The 21256-nt window shown below is 50.2% G+C and overlaps 2 protein-coding genes across 15 annotated transcripts in view; one reads left to right on the forward strand and one right to left on the reverse strand.

The window, feature by feature from the left end:
- WARS1 (tryptophanyl-tRNA synthetase 1) overlaps positions 1-13796 on the reverse strand; it is a 31833-nt gene extending 18037 nt beyond the window's left edge. The window contains exons 1-4 of one of the 2 annotated variants that reach the window (XM_047864651.1): positions 13655-13796; positions 7141-7319; positions 1692-1905; positions 572-680 (exon numbers count right to left, since the gene is read on the reverse strand). In XM_047864651.1, the coding sequence (XP_047720607.1) occupies positions 572-680; positions 1692-1905; positions 7141-7254 (437 nt within the window). In that variant the 5' untranslated portion in view covers positions 7255-7319; positions 13655-13796. Of the gene's footprint in view, positions 1-571; positions 681-1691; positions 1906-7140; positions 7320-12587; positions 12745-13654 lie in introns of those variants that run through there. The other variant, XM_047864650.1, reaches the window with a different exon arrangement.
- The window catches only part of WDR25 (WD repeat domain 25), a 142796-nt gene continuing 134545 nt past the window's right edge, over positions 13006-21256 (forward strand). For 2 of the 13 annotated variants that reach the window (XM_047864649.1, XM_047864637.1), the window contains exons 1-3: positions 13006-13896; positions 14743-14894; positions 17341-18187. In XM_047864649.1, coding sequence (XP_047720605.1) covers positions 17381-18187 — 807 coding nt within the window. In that variant the 5' untranslated portion in view covers positions 13006-13896; positions 14743-14894; positions 17341-17380. The other 11 variants (XM_047864640.1, XM_047864641.1, XM_047864644.1 and 8 more) reach the window with 11 other exon arrangements.

Genomic DNA, 21256 nt, shown 5'->3' on the forward strand with positions numbered 1-21256 from the left:
ACAAAGTGCAAGCACAACAGAACAGCCCTACCACGGACCATAAGTCCCGTGAGCAGAGTTTCAAAAATGAGCTATGAGAACCCTTTTGGAACCTGCCCATTTTCTGATGCAATCTGCGTGGAATTTATAGTAGGAGGTAGGGATAGTCTGTTCCAGGTACACTCTATTGGTTTCTCTTTTGCCATGACTTACGAGGGAGCCAGTACAATGGCAGGAAGAGGGCGCAGTTTCAGGAAGCTTCTTGCTTATCGCGTGGGAAATGTTAAACTTGGACATATTAATCTTTTATCTTATGACATTTTATGATTTTATAGTGCATAATCTAGCGTGAATCTCATCTGCCGCATATGTGACCTCCACCTTGTGAAGTGAACAGCTCACAAATGAATAAGTTGGGGCCCGAGGGGGAGGGGACAGGACACGAACCCACGGCCAGTTACTGACAGGACAGAAGGTGGACCCCAGTCTTCAGACAACTGGCTATCATTTCCCCACATAGCAGGCAGCCTGCAGGAGGGGCCTCCTAATCATGTCTGAAACTAAAGGGAGAGGAGGGTGGGAAGCCCCTGACCTGTGTGAGAAGAAGATGCCTCTGCGCAGGAAGCGGTGTGGTTTCTGCCCGATGGCTCTCTCTATCCGGTTTACCAGCTCTTTGTCAATTTTACTGCTTCCGAACCGAACTGGAAAAAAAAAATGGTAATGAGGAAATGACTATCTTAGGTGGTGTGGGGTTTGGTGATCAGGTATTACCGAAGGGGAAAAGCTGGTGATCCGTGTATAATCCTAACGAACTCAGTCCTCTCCAGGACTTTTGCTCCTAGTCCCTACCTCAACCCCAATCAAATGCCGTTCATGTTAACAATGACAGCTGAGACGACAACCAGCAAAACAGGAAACAAATTACAGAATAAAACGGTGTTTTGTCTGGGATTGGATTTTGATGGGAAACATATCCAGAATTCAGCCTGCCTAGCAACTTTTCACCTCCACCCCCGCCCCCCAGTTGCTAATTACGGGGGACTTTATGTACACTGACAACCATAATCTTAATATTCTCTAGTTGTTGGATTGAACTAGCATCTGTCTACCAGTGAATTTCCCCCCATTGGTAGTCGATACTTAAATTAGGAAAATGACTTTCAACTTTGATCAAAACATTTTAGTAATGCCCCCTCTCTGGTGATCTTGGAATTACCAGTGATCTTGGAATACGGACTTCCCTGAGCAGGAAGCCCTGTGGGGAAGGGCTGGCCAGTGGCGACCTGTCCCCTTGAGGAGTCACCCTTCTTAAGCAGACTTCCAGCTTTTCAGCTCCACAGTCGATACCACTGGAGGAGACTTAGGTGATCCATTTCTGACTTTAAGCATTCAGTGAAAGGTGATTTGAATGACTGCAAAGATGCCATTCCAAAAGACCTTTCCTAAAGTTCTGAATTGCTCAAAAAAAAAAGGAGAACGCTTCCACTAACCTATCTACTATAGATCATTATTTTGAAATAAGTTTTACATTGTTATTTCAGTTGAAAAGAATCCTTTGGGAATATAATGCACGACCAAAAGATTTTAGCATCTATTTTTTCTTGCCATTGAAGCTTGACTGGGTTTATAATTCAAGAGAAAAAAACACCAACGAGATCAACTAGTGACCAATGGGATCACTTCTAAAAGTCGGGGCTTCTCCCAGGACGTACCAATGAGCTTATCATAGTCAATGCCCTTGGCACTGCTGGTCTGTACTGTCCAAGGGTCCACAAAATCCTCTTCAGCTTCTGTGGCACCCAGGCCACTATCGTTCCCAGGTGCTGGGTTCCCTGGAGGGCAGTCGGCTTTGTAATCTTCCCCCATGGCGGCTTTGTAGCTCATTTTTAACGATAACAGCATCTGTACTGCAGAATCGATTTCATCCTGGACAAAGGAAATAAGGATGAAACCTAAAAATACTAACATGGCTAACATTTTGCTGAACGTGACTGTCACGTGGCAGGCGCTGTGCTAAATGCCCTCACACACGTTACCTCCTTCAGTCTCAAGAGAGCCCTCCGAGGCAGGCAGCATCACTGTCACTGTGCTGTTCCAGTAGGACTCTGACACTCACAGAGGTGAAGGAGTCTGCCCATGGACACACGGCAGTCACGGGCCCAAATACAGTTCACTTCTGCATTGTTCTAGTGGATCTATGTAATCTATGGATTACTACCACAAACACTACCGGATGAACGTGACATGATATACACTGTTATTTACGACACAGTGAATACACTAAGGATTTCTCAAACACCACCGATGCCAGAGAACGTGTGCGGCAAGCTCCCTGGACTGAGCATACGGAATGCTACATCGGACCTTGTTTATATGTGCCACACAGTTGAGACGAGTATTTGCGGCAGCTTAGATAATGCCACCAAGGATGGTAATGGCAACCCTAGACATCAGGGAAACAGATAAAGGCAAGGAAAAATAGAGGCTTTCAAGTCATAAATTAAGGAGGGATGTAGTGGGAAACAGTTATATTACTGTAGTTTGGAGCCTTATCAAGCTGTCCAAAGTGTTTGCATACTGAATGCTTTAAATAAGCAGAAGGAAAACAAATGTTTTCCCACCTACTACATCCGTGGGTACTCTGGAGATCTATCAAAGCCCTTCTGCTCCAGAAGCCCACACTAGCCACCCATGAAGGCTGGCCTCTGAAAGAGCAGGCCTAATTAGGCAGATTAGTCATGCTATGCCCAGAGCTCTGCTCCTGTAATTGGCCTTGCTGGATTAGATCACAAACAAAGAATATACACAGTCCAATTTGCCTGCCAAGGGAAGTACAAACATTCCTGTTTAGAGTTTACACATAATGTTCCATAAACTGGGTTTCCTGGTGGAGACACCACAACACCAACCTCCATCCAGACGTAACGGTTGCATCAGGAGCAGCCCCAGGGCCACAGAGAACTGACACCTTGGGGAGATTCCGCAGATACAGATTTGAGTTTCAAACTCGGAAACTACCTGGAATTCGTTCTTAAAATGAATTAGAACTGTGGGCCGAATAACCCCATGGCTAACCCTTATAGAAGAGACAGGATAATTGCCAGGCTGCACAGGTGAGTACGTTTTACTCATCTCATTCCTGCAGTGCCTAGGTTCAGTGCAACCACATAATGTTTAGCAAGCATGATTTATCGAATTATCTGTGGGAAGGATTAGCGTGCTTTGAAGTACACTTTGGTCAATACCCTTTTATCACCGGCTATGTTGACATTTCATACTCTATCTGCTCGAACTCTGCTTGCAACCCGGAGGCTCTTTGAAAGTCAAACATTCAACCAGTATCCCTGCTCGAGAACTGTCTGCAGTCTGGAGTGGGATTTAAATAGACAGACAAGCCTGCCGTGTGGATTTTCTTGTTTCCTTAATCTAACATGGAACAGGACACTGAAACAGGACTTAAAAGCTGACTTTCTAGGGGAGAAAAAAAAAGACCATACACAACCTGAATATATAAAGCTCCAAGACAGGCAGAACTATCCATGGTGGAGGCCTAGGGTGGAGGGCAGAGGCAGTGGCTGAAGGGGCCTGAGGATGGCTTCCGGGCGCTGCTGTCTGGTTTCCTGATGTGGGCACTGGTTACATAGGTGTGGTCATTTTGTGAAAATTCAGTAAGAGGACTGATTGCGATCTCCATACTTTTCTGGTTAAATGGTGCACTTCCAATTAAAAAGTTTACTTAAACTAAGAGGACAGGAAAAACGACTGCTCTCTAGCTTAACCTTTACAATCCAGTGCCATTTCTTTTTTTGTTTTTGATTAAAAAAATTTTTTTTAACATTTATTATTGAGAGACAGAGAGAGGCGGAGCATGAGCATGGGAGGGGCAGAGAGAGAGAGAGGGAGACACAGAATCGGAAGCAGGCTCCAGGCTCCAGCTGTCAGTGCAGAGCCTGACGCGGGACTCGAACTCACAAACTGTGAGATTATGACCTGAGCCGAAGTCGGGTGCCTAACCGACTGAGCCACCCAGGCACCCCTGATCCAGTGTCATTTCTCGGGTGCTGCTCAAACTGTTCATGCTCCCAGCCACTGTCTCTCTCCAGAGCCCCTGGATTCTGACCTATCCCCCCAGGAAACACCCTGCTTTTTAGTGAACTGTGGCTGAAAGCAGGGGGTCTTATCCCCCTGGTACACGGAGGAGAGAAGAATGGTGAGGACCCCAGCCTACACACATGGCAGAGACGGCTGAAGAAAGAACTCCCGGTGCCCTCACTGTATTGGTGCTCCCAAAGTGGCTCAAGTATTTGCACAAAGTGAATTTCTAAAACATCAGGTGTTCTATCATAACACATTCCGGAGCCAAATTTACTTCTGAGTTTTCCCCATTTTGCTCTGACTTCATTGTGCAACCTCTGATCTCTCTCGTCGGTCAGCTGATGGCTTAAGTCAAAGAACACACTTGGAAGAGTAATTCTAAATGGTGTTAAGTATCGTGTGTTTAATAATGAACATAACTGGAGTCACTAAAAATTACTAACTAAAAACACTTATGAAATGGTATTCATATTTGGTATTAAATAGGTAAAAATACCACTGCCAAGTTTCCAAAAATGGGTTTAAAGAGTAAATGAACAACATTTGGGTCCTTTATCTATTTCAAGGTTTTTAAAAACAACTTCTTAGCCTCATCCACCAAGTCCTACCTGATGTGTAAACCTCTGTCTGTGAATAACCAACTCCTTGTTTTGACATCACTGTCTTACAGTACCGCTTATTTCTTTTAAGATATAATGGTTTATTCGGGGTCCAAAGAGTTGAAGTAAACTGCCAGGGTGGGTGGGAGATGGTTGATGCCATCGGTGGAGGACCCAGGAAGCGGTCCTGAAAAGAAGACAACCGGGGCTGGAAGTGACGGACGAGGAAGTCACGGAGATGTAGCAGCTGAGGTTCCTAAGAGTGGAGGCATCGCAGAAGGAAAGACAGTGCCTCCGTGCATTAGAGATGCAGACGGAACGGATTACACTCCTGAAACCTCGCAGCAACAGCAGAGACACCTTTAAGAAAGGCGTAACCCCGTGAGGACAAAGGCAACAAAAAGAGGGCGTCAGCAACAAGATTTCGGAAACTGCAGAGCTGCTGGATGGACTGGTAGCAGAATGTCGTGAAAACACTGGAATTATGCCGCTGGGGAGTCCCGGGGCTGGGGGCTGGGGCATCAGTGGAAGTGAGGGGGAAAGTGGGTTCTAAAAACAGGAAGCACAGGTTGAAAGTCTGTTTAAGAAACAGCTGGTCGGCTCTCTGCCCGCCCCCCTCTCTGCCCCCCGCGCTCCCCCACACAGAGGCTCTGTGCCAGGGAGGTGGAGTTAGAAGTATCTAGATCAGGGGCACACGGCACTGAACAGGGAAGTTCAGGGACAGCCACACAGCCCAGCCCCTCTGTCCTCAGAGGATATCAGGAAAACCATCACCAAGATCTCAGAGATAAAAGGTCACTTACCGTACCTAGGAAACAAGAACGGGTTGCTATAAGGAAAGGAACATTCGAAAAGCAAATGAGCTCGTGGAAGTTAAAAATGACAGGATAAACGAAACACGATAGGAGGATTAAGAGTTGAGGAGGGAGTGCCTGGCTGGCTCAGTCGGTGGAACATGAGACTCTTGATTTCAGGGTGATGAGTTCAAACCCCACGTTGGGTGTGGAGCCTACTCAAAGGGAAAAAAAAAGTAAACATAAGAAGTTAAGGAAATATATCTGAAAGAAGAGCAGCAAGAAAACAAACTGGAAAGAAGTTAAAAAATAAAAAAACAAAAACAAAAACAAAACAGAGGGGGCCAGCTTCTGGGAAAAAAAGACCCACAGAGAACAGAGAAAACAGGAGAGAAGAAATCAAAGAAATAATAGAATTTCTGAGAATTAAGGGTCCTCCTTTTTTTTTTTTTTTTTTAAAGTTTATTTATTTTTGAGAGAGAGAGAGCGAGGGAGTGCGAGCACACACACAAGAGTGCATGGCAAGGGGCGCCTGGGTGGCTCAGTCGGTTAAGCGTCCGACTTCAGCTCAGGTCACGATCTTGCACTCCGTGAGTTCGAGCCCCGTGTCGGGCTCTGGGCTGACAGCTCAGAGCCTGGAGCCTGCTTCCAATTCTGTGTCTTCCTCTCTTTCTGCCCCTCCCCCGTTCATGCTCTGTCTCTCTCTGTCTCAAAAATAAATAAACGTTTAAAAAAAAAAAAAAAAAAAGAGTGCATGGCAAGCCCAGTGAGGCCCAGGAGGGGCTCAAGCCTACGAACCACGAGAGTATGCCCTGAGCCCAAATTGGACGCTTAACTGACTGAGCCACCCAGGCGCCCTGAGAATTAAGGGTCTTAAGTTTCTAGGTATAGTAGACAAAATAAAGGTACTTTTAGACATGCAAGTCCTCCCAAATTATTTCTTTAGCACTAATTTTTTCAGAAAACTATTGGAGGATTTGCTCTGTCAAGACAGAGTAAACAAAGGAGGAGTAAGACACAGGATCAGGAAACAGGGAGCCCACAGGGGGAGGGAAGGGAGAGACAGCTTTTCAAGATGAGCTACAGACTGGCTGGTGTGAGTGCCCTGGGAGGAGACTCACCTGGCTGGAGGGGGCCCGGAGCCCCATTACCATTAGTACACAAGATACTGAGCAAACAGGAATCAGGACAAACATCAACTCCGGGGCAGGAAAGGCAAGGCACCTGGAGTATACTCAGTGGGTCAGCTGCCAGCAGCACTTATGTGGTCAGAAGAGCATCGATGCTGACACTGACTGACATGCACGGGACAGCAGAGGGATGGGAGGTGCCGATGGAGGTGCTAACTCCTCTCACCCACACCTGGACATCGACAACAAGCAATGTAAAAGTGTGATTTTTAGAGAAATGGGGGGTACATATCAAAGAGTCCGCTCAAAGAACTGAAATGTTTGTTTCTGGGAAAAGAAAATGGGAACAGGAAAGGTGGAGGACTGCTGAATTTCAGAGGCTTTTGTTTAGACCACACGCACGTCAATAACAGAGAAAATAAATTCATAGTCGAAAGACCTCAGTTATTGAGGGAACAGAGTCTTGGGAACAGTCTGCTCCCAGGAAACATAACCCTCGACTTGGCCCAGATGCGTGTGCAGCGAACCCGACAAATCCCATACCTGTGGTGCCTTTCCAGCTTTGAGGGACCGCACGAGCTCCCCCTGAGCAGCTATCCTGTTGAACAGTTCCAGAGGGGAGGCACACCCCTGTTCGCCGTTGGGCACGTCCGCCATCTTCCAGGACCTAGGTCTTTAGCTGGCTAGGGCGTCGGAAGATTTGCTCGGTGGTCCAGACAAAACTGTGGGGGGCGAGGGGGAGAAGCGGGGGAAGACCGATTAACCAACCACCGCGGCTGTTTTACCGCTCGTGCATCTACCTAGTCCTTCGCCTTTCCAACAAGGATGGAGGAGTTACAAGAAAGGGCATGGGGAAAACAGCGGTGATAGAGGCATCGGCAGGAATTTGGGGCCATGAAGGAGAAGAGGAAGAGCAAGTGCAGTGATGAGGACTGACGGAGGGGCTGGGAGTTCAGGGCAGCGAAGGAGGACCCCTAACTAAGAGCATGTGAGCCTCACCCGGTGCCCAGCGCACAGGAAGGACACATGTTTGTTCAGGGAGCAAACACCAAAGTGTTTTAACAAACCTAAGTCCACTAGAGCTAAAAACATTTGGCAAACTGCTATCTACTCTTTATCTTAATTGTGCCGGGGATGAGTTTCCAGGCCTTTGCAGCCACAACCAACATATGGCTGAACAAACGGCTTTCTCTGCCAGCCAGCTGCTCTGTTCTCAGCTGAAGCTAGGTGGGGTGGAGGGCAGGGCCTTATCTGTCCCGGGCTCCAAATGGGGAAAAAACTATACATAGCCTGACCATTCTACGTGCTAACTTCACTGCAGACCTCTGAAGAAGGTGTACCGGCACCTTTTAGTAGTTATTATTTTCTGTTAACCTTGAAAAAGATGGGACACAAGGCAGGCCACCCAGTGTCGCCTTGGAGCAGAGACCAGCCACAGTCAGTCCCCTTTTGGGTCAGTGTCTGCTTCCTCATCTGTCAAGTGGCACCATCAGGAACCTCTCCACCTACCTTGAGGGCTGCTCTAAAGAAGAAACGAGGAAAAACCAGCTGGTAGCCTTTCATAAACTAAAACAAGATATACACCTATTACGAGTACTGTCGTCAGGGTTCCGGGGCTCGGCCGAACCCCAGCTCCATCTATGACTTGCAGCTGTACCTTGAGTGAGGACAGGACAATGACAATGGGCTGTGCCAGAGCAGCTAACTCCCGGCACCTCCGTACCTGCTACTTTTCTGAGCACCTTATACACATCCGCTTGCGGAAGCTTCACGGCAATCCTGTGAGACAGATCTGTTGTCTCCATTTTACGGATGAGCCAACCGAGGCACAGAGAGGTTATAAAACTTCCCCGAGATAACACGAGCAGTAGAGACGGGACATAAGCTCAAGCAGCTGCAGCTTACACCCTCCAAAGCTGTCCTACACGTTCCCTGACTGCGAGGAGTCTCAGCTTCTCGACCGTGAGGTGCGGCTGACGGTAACACTACCTGCAGGACTGGTGTGTGGATGGAGTGTGACAGTGTGGGTTAACAGACAGTCCAGGACAGCATTAGCCCCGTGGCAGAGGTTCAATAAATGACTATTTTGTGTCTGTTTATGTTTTTTTCTATTAACTCTCTGAACCAAACACACAAACTTGAGGGGTAAATTTTTTTTTTTTTTAAGTAAGCTTCACGCCCAGCATGGAGCCCAACGCAGGGCTTGAACTCACAACCCTGAGATCAAGACCCAAGCTGAGAGCAGGCCGAATGCTTAACCGGCTGAGCCACCCAGTAAACACTACTTGTGGGGTTCAAATTCACGACCCCACGATTAAGAGTTGCATGCTCTACCAACTGCGCCAGCCAGGTGCCTCAAGGGGTTATTTACTTATTTATTAATATTTATTTACTTGAGAGAGAGAGAGAGAGAGAGAGAGAGAGAGAGAGAGAGACGGAGCATAAGCAGGGGAGGGACAGAGAGAGAGGGAGACGCAGAATCCGAAGCAGGCTCCAGGCTCTGAGCTGTCAGCACAGAATCCGATGTGGGGCTCGAATCCACGAACCTTGAGATCATGACCTCAGCCAAAGTTGGATGCTTGACCGACTGAGCCACCCAGGCGCCCCAGGGGTAATTTATTTTTTTATCAATTTGTTAAATGTTTACTTAAGAAGTATATAAATTTTAACTAGGCCAATTTTTATATAAGTCAATGAAACTGTAATACTGAAACCAGGATGAGACAATAGTCAGTTTCTTTTCCCCCCTTGCTGAGAATCACCTCAATTCCCAGAAAAGGAAGTCGGGTGAAATGATTGTTTCAGATAACAAAGCCCCAGTTTAGGGAAGCCTATAAAAAAGATAAGAAATGCGGAAGAGCCTCTGAGGAGCGCCTGGGAGGACAAACACTGAGGCTCCTATCAGATAACAATCAAAGGGATGAAAACCACTTCTAGCCACAAATGGCCAAACATCACATCCCATGGCACAGTATATGCTCTGCATTAGCAGATGAGAGGCTGATGGCCCAGGGAAGTTAGAACCAGCCCCTGAGGTTCCACTGCCAGGGTAGCTAAGCCGGGACCTGATGCCAAAGCTCCTCTAAGCCGTGTGCTCTCTCAGAATTCCAGCCGCTCCCCCTGCCTGGAATGTGATAACCTCCTCTTCATGCACACTTCCTGTTATCTTACTAACTCAGACCTCAGCTCTTTTCAGCAGCCCTTCCTGACTCCTGCGCCTCTGGGGCCAAGCTGATCCCTCTGTCGTCGGTGGTCCCCAAGCATTTTGTTAGTAACTCTATCAGGGCGCTCACACTGCATTTACTTATTCACGTCTTCTCTACTAGACAGTGAAAGCAGGCACCGGGCTTTCTCTTCCATGTGCTTCTAGTGCCTCATATGCAGCAGTTTATCAGCATTTATTGAATTCATCAGTCTCATCAGTCACCCAGTTCAATCTTCACCGTAAGGTTTACATCCTTATGTTATCTTCACAAGTGCTTTTCCCACTTTAAGGTAGATTTCCCCCATGTGGACTTTAAACAGCCTCATTTTTTTTTTTTTAAATATGCCACTTTGGCAAATTGATTATTTAAAAAAAATTTTTTTTAACATTTATTTATTTCTGAGAGTCAGAGAGAGACAGAGCATGAGTGGGGGAGGGGCAGAGAGAGAGGGAGACACAGAATCAGAAGCAGGCTCCAGGCTCTGAGCTGTCAGCACAGAGCCCGATGCGGGACTCAAACTCACGAACCCTGAGATCACGACCTGAGCCGAAGTCAGACGCTTAACCGACTGAGCCACCCAGGTGCCCCTAAACAGCCTCATTTTTAGCATCCTATCATGGAGCTGAGCCTGCCAGGATTTGGGAAGGGCCAGGCTGATGGTATGGCACCTACTCTAGGTTTCACACTCCTAGTTTGGTTTCTTTCCTCACTACTAACATCCGCCTACCATCCTGGTCACTCTCTTTGGAATTCCCTTTGGTTTATCCCGGTCCTTCCAAACACATGGTGTCTGCCATAAAAGGAAACTGGTGACAGCAGTAAGGTTCTAAAGTCTGTGGGTAGGGCTGAAAGCAAGTACAGATCAGAATTACCCCTAAAAAATTCCTAAGGAAAGCACCAGGTAGGACCACGGGGTGAGGCCTGGACAGATAATCTCCCCACTACAATGGAGCAGATTACTGTAGAGAATCAGCTAGATGAATGGAGTCTGTGCTTAGGGTCCATAATGTAGGGAAAAATATGTCTTTCCATAGCAAAATTCCATTTGGGAGAAGCACACGGGAGCTAAATCTGATGAGACAACAGCAGATGAGGTCTCCCCGCTCTTGTGATGGGGAGGCAGACAGTGCATGGGAACCACCCACATGATAAACTGTGCGTGTGTGTATGATGCAACCTCAGTGATGAGACAACAGAACAAAACCTCTTCTGTTTCAGGCACCCACCCATCTACCACCGTCTCATGTGCACGCTGTCCTCTTCTCTCACATCTAGTTGACATGATCTAGAATGAAGTTTAACTTTGGAGGTTTTTACCCCAGAGTTCAGCATGCCTGAAATGACATGCACGCTAGCATATGCATGGTTTTCAGCAGAGCAATCAGGTTCCAGAGTATCCAGGTTACTTCTACAATGGGGTCTGAGATGCCAAAAGCATACAGACAACTGTCTTGGTGTTTACTGCTTAAACTGCAAGGAGGGCTTTGAATCTTTGTATGTATATATAGAGAGAGTGAGAGGTGGGTGGGGGAGAGAGGGGCAGAGGGAGAGAGAAAATCTTAAGCAGGCTCCAGGCTCATCACAGAGCCTGACTCGGGGCTCGATCCCACGACCCCGGGATTGTGACCTGAGCCGAAATCAAAAGTGAAACGCTCAATCAACTGAGACACCCAGGCAGCCTTGAATCTTTCTTAAGGAGAGTTGTTTTATCTGCTTAACAAATCCTATGATCTAAAGCAAAGAAACAAACTATAATCTGTCGAGTAATCTATCATCTCGTCCGAAAAAAGTATTGGGACTGGAAAGAGCAGAACTGCATACTCCATAGCAGACCACAGTGCACCTTTAAAGAAAAAGTCAAGAGCTCTTAAAAATTAATTCTCAATTCCTCTTTTTAGGGAACTTGAATCTTGTGCTCATTTTGACAGGTTCCGTTGTTCCGGAGGGGCATAACAGGCACCTGAGGACACTGGCTGCTTTTGGGGTGAGGAACAGAAAGTGATAGAACTCTTTAACTAAAAAACAGGACTTGGGCCACAATGAAATCATCTCACAGAGGATCAGAATACTCTGCAATCCAGGGAAAGGGGGCACAAACACAGCCAATTCTAGAGCAGCCGGGAAGAGCAGACGACCCAGGAGTTTCTGGATGCCTGGAATACCACCAGGAGGTGGGTTACCATCCCTCGCATCCTGGCCCCGGAGTGTGGGTGACAACAGCTTTGTTGTTCCCAGAGGACAGGAAAGTGACCGGTGGAGCAAGGAGTTCTTTAACACTTGGAACCCTGGGACAGATTATGTCCACCTTTTCTTTGTTAAACGCAGGGAAGAGAGGAAATTTCCCCCTTCAAATAATAAAATGTACGTGATCTTCAAATCTCCCCTTCAAATAAAACGTACGTGACGCAAAGAAGACGTCAACATACAAGAAGCCGGCCGAAGACAACTGGCGTGTCACAATGAGAATGCTGACGTTAGGGTACCGACGGTGTAAGGAGTCCTCGTCAGTGAGACACAGGACAGCCAACACAGAAGTGTGGCAAGTCAAGCTATAAATCCAAACAGGCAACTGCTCCCCCGAGATCTCCATCCCCTGGGGAAGCCGTGAACCACTAACTTGGGTCAACGGGATGAAATACGATGCACGCTCCATAAGCCCTGATTCTGGGAGAGACCACTCCTCACCTCCCCTGCCCCGCCCCAGCCCAGGTTTCCAGCACTTTGGTAAAAGGCTGGCAAAAAATACCAATAAGCTCCAAGCCTGGCAAAGATGGCAATACATACCCAGGTTGTGGGAGACACTGCAGAGGTGGCCACTGGTCACGCCGGGCAGTTGAGGAGCTGAGACTGCCCTGTACAGCCAGCGGTCTTCTTTAATAGTCTTCCCCTGTTTCTTTCAGTTTCCTTTTTAGTAAAAGGCTCTTCTCTGGTTTTTTTTTTTTTTTTTTTTTTTTTTTGTTCCTGTTTACCCCACTCTTCAGCTATTTGCACGTAGGGTTTTTTTTTTTTTTTTTTTTTTTTTTTTTTTTTTTTTTTTTTTTTTTTTTTTTTTTTTTTAAAGAAATCACTCAGTTTCTCGGAAACACTTGAGATTCTTGACCAACCTCTTTGAGGAGACTGTCCAATCAGGGGTGGGTGGGGTGGGTGGGGACCAATGAAACCCTCTTGAGAAACGAGTCGTTAGCCGGTCGTTGCATCAGCTACCCCATACATTCCCTAGACTGGCCTCCGTATAACCTCTCCACCCTCTTCCTCTTCCCCACCCAAGCATCAGTGTGAGTAAGTGGTATGTGTAGCCGCGGAGAGGCCGAACGGCGACTGTGCCTTCCCTGCAGGTGTTCACTGAGGCAGCGCAATGCAGTGGAAAGATCATGAGTTCTGGGGTCAGACGGGCCTGGGTTTCAATCCCAGCTCGGGCATCTCAACACCTTGGGCAAGTCACATTACCTCTCTGCTTCATCCTCGGTTTCCTCATCTGTGAAATGGGCATAAAGAAGCCTCCTAACTTTACCGTGGAGGGGACTAAGTACGATACCAGAGGCAAAGCCCCCGGCACGTGGCAGAGCCCCGTTAAAAGTGGGGGCTTCTCGCCATGGGGAAAGGGAAGAGGTAGGAGACGATGCAGGGTCGGTGCCGGCAGGAGTGGGCGACAGACGGGGACGCCGGCGCTGGGAGGAAGGGGGCGAGGGGCGCCGTGCCAGCCTCCGCGCCCCTCGTGGTGCCAGAACCCGGCGGGCAGCGAGCCGGGCTCTGAGGAGGATACTCCGGGCCCTCGCCTGCAGGCGGCTCCGGGAGGGCCAGGTCTTCCGGCACCGCCCCGGCCTCCCGCCCTCCCTCATCCCCTCACTTACCGGCCCAGCCGGGCCCTTCAGCACCGCCGGCTCAGCCACGGACGGCCTCCTGGGCGTCCTTGGAAACTCCTTCCGGCCGGAACCACTTCCGGCCAGGCTGCACCCTCATTGGCTGTTCGCGCGGGGGCAGGACGGAGGCCGCGGGTGATTGGTTGGAGGCCCCGGCACCAACGGAACGCGACTGGGCTGCGGTGTGCCGGCGGGACTGCCTCCGGGAGGACCGAGCGCTTCCGGTGCGTGTGGTGAGCGGCGGGCCCGGGGGCGGGAGGGGGCTGGAACCCCGCGGCGGCGGCGGCGGCGGTCGGAGAGCACCACACCCCTCAGCGCGGGCCTTTCTCCGTCCCTCGCCCGTCCTTCATCGCTGCTGCCTTCCGGATGCGCGGTGCTCTGGACCAGCCTCACCTCCAGCCCTTGACAGCTCGGCTAACTTCTATTCATCCTTCAAAACCCATCTCTGGTCGTATCTTCTTTGTTGCCTTCGTCGGTCTGTAGCCTCCGGCGCAGGATCCGTGTTCTGTGTTTAATCGCTGTACACACCAGACCCAACATAAGGCTTGGCACAGAGTAGGTAATCAGGATATGTTTGTTGAAGGAGAATATCCTATTTCTTTTACTTTTCTCTGTGCCGCCCTCCCACCAGGTTGCATTTCACAAATATTTCTAGATGCTGGGGATCAAACAGTGAACAAAACACAAGGAGTCTTGTCCTCGTGGAGCTGACGTGCTAGTGACTCTCAGGGCCACTCCCCCGTTTTGTAGCCTCGTTTCTCCAATGCTCTTACCTTTCTCCCTGTACCTCTTTGTCTTAGTTGAACGTCCCCACACCATGAAATATTTTCTCTTTTTTCCCCATTTGCCTTAGAAACAAAAAAGTCAGCACTTCCCCCCCCCCCCCCCTAAAGTTTCTGTTGTTCCTGATGTTTCCCATTCTTTTCCACTTTGGCATGTTTTTCTTGAATCACCCTTGCCTCCTTCTCTGTTGCCCCATTTGATTAGTTTTGCTGTTTCATTCTCCAGTGCTTCTCACCACCTCTGTTCCCTCACCTCCTCCAGAGCATTAATCGCTCGGATGTCACCGTTTGTCTTAGGTCTGCCTCGGCCACCCTAGAGGAAACTGCAGCCCCAAGCTCACCGCCACCTGTACTGTCCTGTTTTACTTTTCTCCTTAGGATTTTGTACTACGTCACACCCTGTATTTCACCTGATTGTGGTCTGTCTCTCCCGCCGGCATGTGAGCATGGTGAGCACGGGGCATCCTTCACTGTGTCGCTTGCTACGGTGTGCTTGGGGTGGGGCTTGGTGAGTAGCCCATGCTCCATCAATATCGAATAAATGAACGACGCGTCCACGAAGCAGGTAGTGTTGGGAGCCTTATCATCCACCCTTCTGCATTCATTCAGTCCTTGCTGCCTTGCCTTGTCAGGAAGTGGGCTAATGGGCCCCAGCCCCACTACTCTCTGATCTTTTGCCGTAGACCTCTTTTGAAATTCCAGCCATCGGCCTCTCTTTTCTTTAAGTTGACCGCTGCAGAAAACTAGGTGGGCGGGATTCCATCTCACGGCTGGGCACAGACACCCTGCTGACGGGAACCTGGCGGGTTCCCTGTGACAGGAAGGAATGGCATGCTGTGGTGTGTGGTGCTGTGCACAGGAGCCGAGACAGGTGAGAGGTCTCATCAGGATGGGCCTCAGGACCAGGCTAAGTATGTAGAGAACAGAAATGCCAAGTTGTTTGCAGAGCACAGTCCGTTAGTTTATAATTAGTCCTTTACATTAGTTCTGCTTGAGATACGCTGGCCAGTTACAGAAGTTTTATTTTACCTGCCTAGATTGGGCTGTAGGTGGGGGTGCGAGTTTTGGAGGAGGTAGACTACAGACATTTGTTGAGTGAAGACGTAACGTGTTAGGCAGTGGGACCCTTCAGGTGATGGGTACCCTTTGGTACCCACCGCCCAGGGAAAGAGCTGGTGGTAGGCTGTCTGGAGTGGCTTAACAGAGGACCCAGAGGGAATCTCTGGCGCTGACCTGACCCCATGTGTGGGTGTAGGTGTTCAGTGTGGTACAGTAAGGTAGGGCAGGGTGGGGCGTACTTGGAAGTTGGTGGGTTGCCAAGTTTTAGCGCTGCTCCACTGCGCCATCTGCTGTCCTGGATGTGCTGGGCATCCCTGTCTTCCTCCTGACTGTGCTTCGTCTTAAAAGCACTGAATGGGGCAGAGAAAGACAGATACCCTATGTTTTCACTCATATGTGGATCCTGAGAAACTTAACGGAAGACCATGGGGGAGGGGAAGGGGGGAAAAGTTACAGAGAGGGAAGGAGGCAAACCATAAGAGACTCTTAAATACTGAGAACAAACTGAGGGTTGATGGGGGTTGAGCGAGAGGGGAAAGTGGGTGATGGACATTGAGGAGGGCACCTGTTGGGATGAGCACTGGGTGTTGTATGGAAACCAAATTGGACAATAAGTTATATTTAATATATATAAAAAACATTGAATGGGACTCCAGACTGAAGTACTTCTTTCTAGAAACTAGGTGGCAGAAATTTATTGTGTATGATGGCTCAGAATTTCAGGAAGAATCTTTTAAAGAATTTTTAAAAAGTTTATTTGTTTATTTAGAGAGCGTGCACGCTTAAGTCGGGGAGGGGCAGAGAGAGAGGGAGACGGAATCACAAGCAGGCTCTGCACTGTCAGCTCAGAGCCTGATGTGAGGCTCAGACTCACGAACTGCGAGATCATGACTGAGCTCAAGCGAGGTGCTTAACTGACTGAGCCACCCAGGTGTCCCAGGAAGGATCTTCTAGAAAGGGGAGATTCACTGCTGTGTCAGTGTGTGTTTGGAGTGAAATTGGGGGGCTCGGACCACACCTTCAAAACTGGGGGGGATTGGTTGCTTGAACACCCTAGTCTTGTGTTGTGGGTCTGTCTCCCCAGCTGGGTTGTTGTTGAGACAGGATACCTAGGCAGTGGGGGGCGAGGGTAAAGGAGGGACTGGAGCACAAGGGGTGGAAGAAGGTACGGGTGACATGCTTTTCCCACTTGGTGGGTTCTGGACCTCTTCCCATTTCAGTATTTTCAGACCTACCCTCAAAGGCCCAAATTGATCTTATGAAGGACATCTTAAAGTCCTGAATCTTTCTGTCCAGGCAGCCTATCTCCACTTGGTCGGGTCCTCTTTTATGTCTTTCAATGAAGTTTTAGTTTTCTTCCTATAGATCTTGCTAATTTTTTGCTACAGTTATTCCCAGATATTCCATAGTCTTCATTTGAAAAAAATACATATCTTCTAGTTATGCCTGGTATGTAGAAAAGCCCTCATTTAAAAAAATGTTTTTTGATTTATCTTTTTTAATGTTTATTTTGAGAGGTGGGGGCGTGAGCGGGGGAGGGGCAGAGAGAGAGAGGGAGATGCAGAATCCGAAGCAGGCTCCAGGCTCCAAGCTGTCAGCACAGAGCCCGATGTGGGGCTCGAACTCACGAACCGTGAGATCATGACCTGAACCCCAGTCGGATACTTAACCGACTGAGCCCCCCTGGTGCCCCAAAAAAGCCCTCATTTTTTAATGTGTTTCTTCCTAGAGTTTTCCAATCATGGGTTTGCTAGGTGGCATGTTTTCTTTTAATTACGTGTGGTGGTAAATATTCTTCCATGCGTATTTTCTGACATTTGACTTTTTTGGTCTTAGGTGGTTTGTCCTCCAACGATAGCAAGAAACTGTGTCTTCCATGGCCTCATTGGTGGCTTATGATGACTCAGAGTCAGAGGCCGAGACTGAACCTGTGGAAAGTTTTAATGCTGCCGGCCAGGTGAAGGACACCACTGATGTGGTCAAACCTCGTGGGCAGGATTTTGCATCAGAAGCCCCAGGTGTGACAGAAGGGGCAGCACTGCCCACAAAGCACGGTTCTCATGAAGACCCAGCTGGCCATCGTCTCCCCCTGGTTCGGCTCTGGAGAAGTGACCCAGGATCTTGCCCCAGCCAGAGGCTACGGTGGCCCAGAACAGAGCCTGAAGCCACCTTCCCCACAGACAAGCCTCCTCGACCTTCCCTGTGGACCAGCCACGTTCCAGCTGGCCATGTGCCCCTGGCAGCTGCCCGCTTTAAGCAGGTGAAACTCTCCTGGGGAACTTACGACTCCCCCCAGCCATCGTCCTGTGCCCAAACCAAATCTGAAACCCCAGGTAAAAATGGCAACTCTCTTCAGAGGAAAAGGTGTGAGGACTGTGTCGTGCCCTACACCCCCAAAAGATTAAGACAGTCGCAGGCATTAAGCACAGAAACAGGCGAGAGTAAAGATACGGAGGCACAGGGTCCCTCTGTGGGGCGTGCCCCGGCCCCTCTCTGTGTGGCCCCCAGAGTGTCCGAGTTTATTGAGCCATACTTGGACAGTCCGTATCGAGAAACCACAATTCCCAGGAAAGTGCTTTTCCACCTGAGAAGCCACAGGGGCCCCGTCAACAGCATTCAGTGGTGTCCAGTCTTCGCCAAGAGTCATATGCTTCTCTCAGCTTCCATGGATAAAACCTTCAAGGTAAGACTTGAGTGATCCTCCTTCTTCAGGGGCTCTTGGGAGTAAGCTGCCGGGGTATTTTGTTCTTCACGACAGTGAGGTAGGGGTGCTGCACGTTTCTGTGGGGAAATTTGTATAACTCTCTCCGTCGTGTTTGAAAGTGTGTTCTCGGTGGCCCACCTTGGATTGCAGGTTCGTTTTGTCCGCTCTTCCCCGATGCCGCCTCGCCGAGGGCACCAGAGGGTACTAGTCCTTGTCCCTTGTGGGGACACTGAGGACGCGCAGGCATGCTGGAGCCCTGGGTGGGTGAGGTCGCTGAGCGAGGGCGTCAGAGTTTCGGAAAGCAGGCCCAGGACGAGTCCCGGGCCCCTGTGAACCACGTTGAGTGTTGAGCCTCGCCAACTCCGTGCCAGGCGCCGTGCTGGTCCCTGGCCTTGTGGTAGAGGCCGTGGACGAGGGGAGAGGCTCTCCCAGCCCTCGGCTCTGGAGTGTAAGGACCAAACTCTCAGTGGGATGCGAGTGCTTTGTGAACCCGCCGGGAGGGACAGCAGCCCGGTCTTGGGGGGCTTGGTGAAGGCTTCCAGAAGGAGGGGCAGGTTCATGTGGTGAAGGGGGTGAGATGCGGCAGAAGGATGTCTTTGGCTGTAAGCATGGAAGTCTTGAGGGGCCTGGTGGGGGTGAGGGTCCTGAGGTTAGGGAAGCGGGCAGGGGCCGGACCAGGGGATGGTTGCAGATGCCGTGGAGGACCTCCGGGTTCCACAGAAACTCTTTTTCCTCGTTGTTACCTATTGTATTGTATTGTATTGTATTGTATTGTATTGCATTTATTTTAATGTGTATTTATTCTTGAGAGAGAGAGACAGAGCACGAGCGGGGGAGGGGCAGAGAGAGAGGGGGAGACACAGAATCCGAAGCAGACTCCAGGCTCCAAGCTGTCAGCACAGAGCTTGACACGGGGCTCGAACTCGGGAACCACGAGATCATGACCTGAGCTGAAGTCGGACACTCAGCCGACTGAGCCCCCGGGTGACCCTCGTTGTTACTTATCTTAAAAGCTCCTGACGTCACGTAGACTTCCAGCGAGCAGACCCCACGTACTCAGGTACGTCGTGCGGCGGGTGCGTCGCACCTCTGACCTGTCTCCAGCCCCTCCCCCTCGCTCTCAGCAGCACCTAGGAAGTCACCTGTATGCAATAGGTGCCACGTAAGTGCGAGCTGAACGAATGCTTCCTGGAAAGAAAATGGCTTTGGAGTTGAGGGAACATGGCTTCAGATCCAGTCTTGCTACAGAGCACCTGGTCGGCTGGTCGGCTGGCCCCACTTCCGGTCTGGTGTCTCCTCTGTAAAGGGCACAGTCATACCTGTGTCATGTGACCAGGTGAGCGAAACACTTACAAAACCCTGTCGCAGAGCTAGGTACCCCTCCAGGTGCTCGGTGAGTGTCAGCTTCCCCCCTCTATTTTCTTACTGTTCTGGAACCATCCTGCCCAGGACATTGTGCTTGCAAATTACGTTTTGAGCTTTTCTCCTAGGAGGCGTTTTCTGAAATGAAGAAAGGAAACCCAAGGACAGTGAGGCTTTGAAATAAGCTAAATCGATGGGTATCGTTGTCATTTTTGAGTGACCAGTTTGGGTCATGAGCCCACTTATCTTGTTCTCTTCTGGCTGGGCTAACAGTCGTTCGGGGACAGTGCCGCGCTCTGCCTTCGGTCTGAAGCCCAGGGACTTTACACTCGGGTCTTTGGTGCTTTTCCTGTGGGGGTGGGGGCTCAGGAGGCTTCCGGTGTCCCCAGTGTGCCCTGTAACAGGCTTGGTTCAATCCCATGCTGCTGGGGCTTCTCAGCGCTCCTTCCTGAGAGGCTGCGCCCACGGGGGGCCAAGTGCAGACTTGTCCCTTTCGTCCGAAGCACATCTGGGGGGTTTCTGGCGGGCTCGTGTGGGCCTGTGTGGTGCCAGGCCGTGTCTGGCTGGAGTCACAGTGGTCTGGGCTCAGGGTCAGCTTTGTGACCTTGGGCAACACACTTAACCTCTGAGTCTGTTTCCCCCCCCCCCCCCCGATCACACGAGTCTATGAGACCTGCACTTCTGAGATGGGACACGTGCCCAGGCACATGTGTCTGCAGCCCCCTGTCTAATGCCAGGCGCATGGGGCAGTTTGTGGAGGGAGTGTGGCTACGGGTGGGCCACCTGAGGGGCACGGGCAGCCCCCTTCTAGGACCTTGGGGGGAGGGGGCGGTCTGGCAGATGTTTGGCAGCACGGGCTGGAGGAGGAGGCGGCTCATCAGGAGGTTGCTGTGGGCAGAGACGGGTGGAGGGATTTAGGGCAGCAGGTCCAGAGGATACCTGCCACCTGCCCGCCCACCCGAGGGGTCGTGTCTGCTGATGGGAGGGGCGGGCTTGGAGTCCTGTGGGGACCGGTCTGTATGTGGCATCAGCGAGGCGCCCCGTGGGCCCCGCTTGGATCACTTTTGCCCAAGTTGAGGTTTTCTAAGCGGAGGCATCCCCACTCTAGTTTTTAAACGGAGCGCGTCTGAGTGAAACCATTGATTTGGGCTGTTTTGTTTGTTCCGTCGTGTAGTGAGTGTTTGTGGACTAGATGAGTATGCCAGGTTCTGTGCACTGGGGATGTTCTGTCCCGTTCCCCGTCCCCCCCCCCCCCCGCCCCCCATGGGGGACGCCGCGTCAGCCAACCAGCTGTGACACGTCGTGACCAGAAGGGGGCGCAGTTGGCCCAGCTTGGGAAGCTGCTCAGGCGCCTAGGGCCGAGGGACTGCGGTAGAAAAGCCTTGCTTGGGGTGATTCGCTGAGACCTGGGTCCGGGCCGTTTGCTGTGGAACTGCCCTTGGCGGGGCTAGTGCGGTTGCCGTCATGGCTGCTGGAGTCGGTGTCTCTTCTTCCCCTCTTCTTCGTGTGGGTCTTGAAAAAGCAGGGCTTTTAAAAGCCGTACATGCAAATGGGCAGGCCAGGATCCTCTCTGCTTTAAGACATTTGACAGTGTTCAGTGACAGAGTTATTTGGCAAACTGGTTTTGAGCAACTTGTTAGCGTGACGAATGTGTGGCAGGGGCTGGAGGAGCCGGCACGGGAAAAC

This window comes from Prionailurus viverrinus, chromosome B3, assembly GCF_022837055.1.
Source record: "Prionailurus viverrinus isolate Anna chromosome B3, UM_Priviv_1.0, whole genome shotgun sequence".
Lineage (NCBI taxonomy): Eukaryota > Metazoa > Chordata > Mammalia > Carnivora > Felidae > Prionailurus > Prionailurus viverrinus.